The sequence below is a fragment of the Sinocyclocheilus grahami genome, unplaced genomic scaffold (assembly GCF_001515645.1).
Source record: "Sinocyclocheilus grahami isolate Dianchi unplaced genomic scaffold, SAMN03320097.WGS_v1.1 scaffold215.1, whole genome shotgun sequence".
In the NCBI taxonomy this organism is placed as follows: Eukaryota; Metazoa; Chordata; class Actinopteri; order Cypriniformes; family Cyprinidae; genus Sinocyclocheilus; species Sinocyclocheilus grahami.
This window is the reverse complement of record NW_015505394.1, coordinates 890,346-897,247: the sequence shown is the minus strand read 5'-3', so window position 1 is coordinate 897,247 and position 6,902 is coordinate 890,346. Positions and strand designations below refer to the sequence as shown.

Genomic DNA, 6,902 nt, shown 5'->3' with positions numbered 1-6,902 from the left:
AGAGTAGACTACAATGCCGGCTGTTCTGACTCAAAGACTGTAAGTACGTCTTCATATTTAAAGAGTTTTTATATTTTATATATTTAAAGCGAGTTTTTTGGGCAGTGTAGAGTAGGGCTTGTTGTTTGTAATTTCTCCGATCACAAATGCAGACATGGTTTTATGTTAACACGGCACGATGCAACGCAACGCGTAAAAACACAATATAAGTCATTATAATCCATAATTATGTCCCCACTGGATGCAACGAATGCCTCGTTTATAATGCGTTTTCATGTTTTTGAATCATCGCTCCAGCCTGACAGGGCATCATCACAGTATGGTGAGGGGCGTAACATTTCTGTCACACGCTTGAGGTATTCAGCCAATCACAACACACTGGATAGCTGGCCAATCACAGCACACCTCACTTTTCAGACTGATGAGCTTTGTAAAAATCGACGCGTTTCAGAAAGGCGGGGCATAGAGGAGAAACAATAATTTACAGTATGTGGAAAATAATGTGTTTTTTAACCTTAAACCGCATAAACACATTTCATTACACCAAATACACAAAATAATGTTCTTTTTAGCAGCATCATATGACCCCTTTAAAACTGTCTTATCTCTTATGTTTATGACAGCTGACAAATTTGGACTGTTTGGACTTCTGCCTGGCCTGATCTGTTTTAAAAATGCTTTAAGTGAACTGTATAAACACTTGTAAGTTTCTCACAGAGGTTTGTCTCACAGGACCTGGCAGGGTGAGAGGTTTTAGGAGACAATGGGAATCCGGGAGGGACATGATGTCGAGAAGGGGTTCACTAAATAGAGCTGCTGCCACTGTCACGGTATAAGTCATTGTATTGTTTCTGGTCCTAAAATAAGGTTAAGTAATTTAAACCGGTGTTTTTTATTGAATACCCTGTGTTCTATGTAAATAAGGTGACTTTTCTTTCAACAATGATTTTACTGTGTATCATAGGCCGGTGAACAGTTTGATCAAACCACATTCACATCGAGGGGGACATTCAGAGGACGAGGAAGAGGTAGAGGAAGAGGAGGCAGACTGAGCAGGTTCTACTCTTTTCATTCATTCATAAAATCTGAATATGATGTTATGTTTTTTTTTACTCTAATATCAAAACAAAATATGAATAATAAAATATACTATAATAATAATACAGTATCATGCTTAATTACTAATTATGGAACAACTGATGAATATTGGGTTTTTTAATTTTATATCCAAACTTATCCTTACCACTAAAATTCAAGAATCTCAGTCTAAAGTACCTATTGTTATATAATAAAGTATTTATTATATTCTCTACAATTCAACTGTGAGCAGGACAATATGATATATTATGCCATATGTGCCAACAGGAGTGGTGAAGGTGGACACAGCAACTCATGAGAACTGGTTTTCATGGGACGTAGTCTTCCAATGTATAGCCCAATCTATTTGAAGATTCTATTTGAAGCCATAATATCTGCATAATATTTCTATGCAGCCAAGGCTGAAATGGTCAGTGTTGCTTCAAAGAGAAGCTTAGGATGATGCAGCTGCGACACACAAAGGCAGAGATATACACTACTGTTCAAAAGTTTGGAGTCAGTAGTTTTTTTTATATAGTATTAAAGTATTATTAAGAAATTAATAGTTCTGTTCAGCAAGGAGCAATTTACTTGATCAAAGTGATAGTAAATATTTATAATATTACAAAAGATTTCTATTCATTAAAGGGGTCACATGTTTTATCGTTATTTTGTGTATTTGGTGTAATGAAATGTGTTTATGCGGTTTAAGGTTCAAAAAACACATTATTGTTTCTCCTCTATGCCCCGCCTTTCTGAAACGCGTCGATTTTTACAAAGCTCATCGGTCTGAAAAGCGAGGTGTGCTGTGATTGGCCAGCTATCCAGTGCGTTGTGATTGCCCAAATACCTCAAGCGTGTGACAGAAATGTTACGCTCCTTACCATATTGTGATGCCCTGTCCGGCCAGAGCGACGAGACAAAAACATTAAAACCCATTATAAACGAGGCATTTGTTGCATCCAGTGGGGACATAATTACGGATTATAATAACTTATACTGTCTTTTTACACGTTGCGTTGCATCGCACCGTGTTAACATAAAACCATGTCTGCATTTGTGATCGGAGAAATGACAAACAACAAGCGCTACTCTACAGTGCTCAAAACTCGCGTTTGAATTATCAGTGGCAAATCCTTCAAATATAATATAAAAAACGTACTTACAGTATGTGAGTCAGAACAGCCGGCATTGTAGTCTACTCTACCAGGATCAGGAAACAGTCCTCCATAAAATGTGCTGTACACATCTGAATATTTGGGTTGAAGTGTTCTGGAACAGTAGTCGCGTTTCCATTACAGATTTGCGCAAAACTTTGGCGATATTTTCTGAATATCGATAAAAAAGTATTGCGAAATTACGGCGTTTCCATTAACCAATGTACCAAACGTAAACTTTTGCCTCTCGCGATAAGTCATGGCAACGGATTTTGGTGGGATTTTGACGGATTTTCGCTATATTTATTCAAAGGAAGATTATGCATGTATCTTTACAGAAGCAGCAAAGAGAGCCGCTTCAGAAACGTGCGTGGCGTGGCTGGAATAAACCATAGACTGTATAAAAACATAAACACAAGCATTGAGTGGCCGTAATCAGCTTCAGTGGCCGTATCAGAGCCACACTGCACCGCAGACGTGTGCAATGTAAAATGTCTAAGCATTAATAGTAGGGAAAGCCCCTTATTCTGGAGCGTGGCCACGTATGAAGTGTTTCTTGGAGGTTATAGTACATTGAAGAATGATCATATGACTTTTTACATACGCCATGTGACCTGTAAATGCGAAAAAGCCGTTTCCATTGCAGTTTTGCGAATTAATCCTTTTTCGCATTGCCTGAAAAACCACCTCATGCGAGCGTAAAAACTTTTTTGCGATATATGGCCGTTTTTGTGAAATTTACGCGTTTCCATTAGGCGTATTTTCAATTCGCAATTTCAATTTGCTCAATTTGAAGGGTAATGGAAACGCACCTAGTGTTATAAATACAACTTAACCACTGATTTCTAGTTGTGTCCTCTTTTGGAAGGCCAAACAAAGTAGTTTCAGTTTCACAACGAATATCTCTTTGGATTTGAGACTTTTGTCTTTGCAACTTTACAGATCTTCTTTATGCATCAAGAGCTTGTAACACTTCAAAGAGAAAGGAAAAATTGAAATCGCATCATATGACCCCTTTAAAGAATCCTGAAAAAATGTTTCCACAAAAATATTAAGCCGCACAACTGTTTTCAACACTTATTTTAAATTTTTTTAAACACCAAATCAGCATATTAGAATGATTTTTGAAGGATCATGTAACACTGAAGACTGGAGTAATGATGCTGAAAATTCAGTTTTGCCATCACAAGAATAAATCAATTTTTAAAATATAATAAAATAGACAACTGATATTTTAAATCATAATAATAATTGAGAATATTACTGCTTTTACTGTATTTTTGATCAAATGAATGCAGCCTTGGTGAGCATAAGAGACTTGATGATTTCAAAAACATTAAAAATCTAATATATAGGTAAAATACAACAACAATAAATGGGAAAAAAATGTATTGGGTGACATCTGGTAAACTCAATATTTTATGGGTTGTGACATAAAATATCGAATTCTTCTTAGAAGTAGCATTAAACTTTAAGAAAAAGAGCTATAAACTCAGCATAAAACAGTCTGCAGTTTAATATAATTGTTTGATTGCTGTTGTTGTTGTAGGGGTGCATTGTTAGCAAGAGGACAGAGGGGTGGAAGACCATTTGTATTAGACAGAGGGGTAAGAATGACAATCTTTATTAATAATAATAAAAACATTCACATTATACACAACTTATACACGGATTGACCTTCCTGTTAATATATTTTAGACCTACATTTCTGTCTTTGTCTTTGTTACTTCAGTTTTCCGCTACAAAAAGGACTGAGAAATTACAGAGGTATCAGACGATAAGAAGGTGAGTTTTAATTCAATGAGAATATGACAGTATATTCCAAAAAGTATTCTCAAGACGTGTAAACTAATTGTCTCTGCTCGTTTTCTCTCTCTGTGTCTGTCACACCCACATCCACACACATACTGAAGTCGAAGAACAGCACCATCTGGCTCCACGCTGACAGTTTCTCTACCAAATGCTAAATCTGCACCTGTCGCTGTGTGAGTAAATTCACCTTCTCACTTCTTTCTCATTCACTGGTTGTACATTTCTCTTTATTTATCTTTTCTTTGTCTCACTCCTTTCTCTCCATCAGGAAGACATCTAATCAGGCTAGGAGGGGTGGGGCAGTGTTAAGGGGCAGATCATCTGGAAGAGCCGGTACTTCTTCTCCTAAGGGGATTCCTCTGCAATTTAACTACAAAGCAGCCACTAACCAGGTGAGTTGAACTGTCCGGCAGAGCCTGTATACCCAGTAAAGTGGGAGAGTCAGACATTTATTGCATTTTATTGGCCTTGTATGTGTAAAGACTAATTTTTATTTAAAAAAATGCATGAATAAACTTTTAGAGCCTCTGTTTTTATTTTGTTTTGCAGACTGCCGTATACCTTAATGACCGTTTCACTGACCTGAGGTTAAGAGTGCGAGGACGGGGCCGGGGAAGAGGAAGAGGAGCTCTTGGAGGAGGTGGAAGAGGAAATATCATTGGGGGTGGACGAGGTAGAGGACAAGGAAACATTATAGGTGGTGGCAGAGGCAGAGGAAGGGGTGGGGTTGGTGTGACAAGAGGAGGAAGAGGCTTGAGAAGAGGGAGGGGAGGATCAAGAGGAGCCGATCGAACAGTAACTCTTCAGTGATTAGAATTACAACCATTCAGTTTTATGAAGTTGTAGTGTTTACTGTTAGTGATGCACTGAAATTTCCACAACCAATGATATTGGGGCGAAACAGAAGAAGAAAAAATCAGTTTCAGCATAAATAGTTTTGGAGGCCCACAATCAGTGACGTTTAACTACAACTAAAAATGGAATTGGTTTTGTAAAAAAAAAAAAATAATTATAATAATAATAATTTTGGTGCATCACTATTTGCTGTAATGATGTCATTCAACTAAATATTTGAAAGATTTCTGACAGCAGCTGTGTACAAACAAAAATTGTCTTTTTAAAAAGAAAATGTAAATTATTTGATTGTTATATGATGAAGGTTTTTACATTTTAGGTTATGGAAAAATAAAATGTGTAATGGTACCTCAGAGGGTAATGAAATGCCTCTTTGAATACAGTGTAAATACTGTTTTGCATTCTAAAACTAGAAGAGGTCATCTCAGTAATAAAAAATGTATCCAGTACTTCAAACTAAATGTAAATATGCAAAGAAGTTGTTTACATTTTATATCACCATGTCAATAAACACTAAACAATTCACTTTTTTTTTTTGTGTGAAGAATTATTTTGTGTTGTCTGTCTGGTTTGTCCATTCGTTTATTTGGACGTGCTGCTTAGTTAACCTAAAAATGCAAATTCTGTCATCATTAACTGACCTCCATGTCATTCCAAATCTCATGATTTTGTTTCTTCTGTGAAGAATTTTGGTTACCAATTACTTACATTGTATGGACAAAGTTTCTTACAGTGTCTTAGTGAGTAAATTGATGTCCAAATTTTCATTTTTGGGTGAACTATCTCTTTATGTAAAAATCAGTGAAATTTGGGTCTTTGGCTACTTGAGTGGATATTGAGAAATTTTATGACTTAAAACTGGCAATTTTTTTAAACACACATTCCAGGTGTTTCATTGTTCTTTGTGTTTCTTTTTCAGATGTTTGTTTTTTTATCTAATTAAATATTATCCAAACAATTTTTTTATTAAAAATGATAATTGTTTTCATATTGTTAGTCCCTTACATAATTTTCGTGAGAAAACGAGCTCAAACATGAGCAAGTGTTAAAGGGGTCATATGATGTTGCTAAAAAGAACATTATTTGGTGTATTTGGTGTAATGAAATGTGTTTATGCGGTTTAAGGTTCAAAAACACATTATTTTCCACATACTGTACATTATTGTTTCTCCTCTATGCCCGCCTTTCTGAAATGCGTCGATTTTTTAAAAAAAGCACATCGGTCAGAAAAGCAAGGTGTGCTGTGATTGGCCAGCTATCCAGTGCATTACTCCATTACTCCAGTTATCCAGTGCCCCTACCATACTGTGATGATGCCCTGTCAGGCCCAAGCGACGAGACAAAAACATGAAAACCCATTATAAACGAGGCATTCGTTGCATCCAGTGGGGACATAATTATGGATTATAATGACTTATACTGCCTTTTTACGCGTTGCGTTGCATCACGCCGCATAAACATAAAACCATGTCTGCATTTGTAATCGGAGAAATGACAAACAACAAGCCCTCCTCGACACTGCCCAAAAAACTCGCTTTAAATATAAAAAATATAAAAACTCTTTAAATATAAAAAACATGCTTACAGTCTTTGAGTCAGAACAGCCGGCATTGTAGTCTACTCTCCCAGCATCAGGAAGCGGTCCTCCATAAAATGTGCTGCACACATCTGAATATTTGGGTTGAAGTGTTCTGGAACAGTGTTGTAAATACAACTTAACCACTGATTTCTAGTCGTGTCCATTTTTGGAAGGAAACAAAGTAGTTTCGCTTTCACAACAAAACACAGCGTCACACACGGCGGCCTAGAGTGAGCAGAGGCTGGGGGCTAGAGTGAGCGGAGGCGGCGGGCTTGAGCACGGCGTGGCGGGCGGATTCGACGAAGGAGCGTCCGGAGGGCTTGCGGCAACCACATATGACGGCCCCGGGCTGGACTCCGCTTTGTCCACGGTGAAAGCCGATCCGGCGATCCACAGCGCAAAGTTGTTGTATTTCCTCAGCA

At 37.3% G+C, this 6,902-nt stretch overlaps 1 protein-coding gene across 1 annotated transcript in view; it reads left to right on the top strand.

Moving 5' to 3' along the window:
- Nucleotides 1–5,032, top strand: part of LOC107596211 (UAP56-interacting factor-like) — a 7,211-nt gene extending 2,179 nt beyond the window's left edge. Inside the window, exons 3-9 of the mRNA XM_016286890.1 lie at nt 733–830; nt 965–1,056; nt 3,784–3,841; nt 3,967–4,019; nt 4,148–4,219; nt 4,315–4,438; nt 4,596–5,032. Of these exons, the coding sequence (XP_016142376.1) occupies nt 733–830; nt 965–1,056; nt 3,784–3,841; nt 3,967–4,019; nt 4,148–4,219; nt 4,315–4,438; nt 4,596–4,856 (758 nt within the window). The 3' untranslated portion in view covers nt 4,857–5,032. The remainder of the gene's footprint in view (nt 1–732; nt 831–964; nt 1,057–3,783; nt 3,842–3,966; nt 4,020–4,147; nt 4,220–4,314; nt 4,439–4,595) is intronic.
- The last annotated feature ends 1,870 nt before the right edge of the window (nt 5,033–6,902 follow it).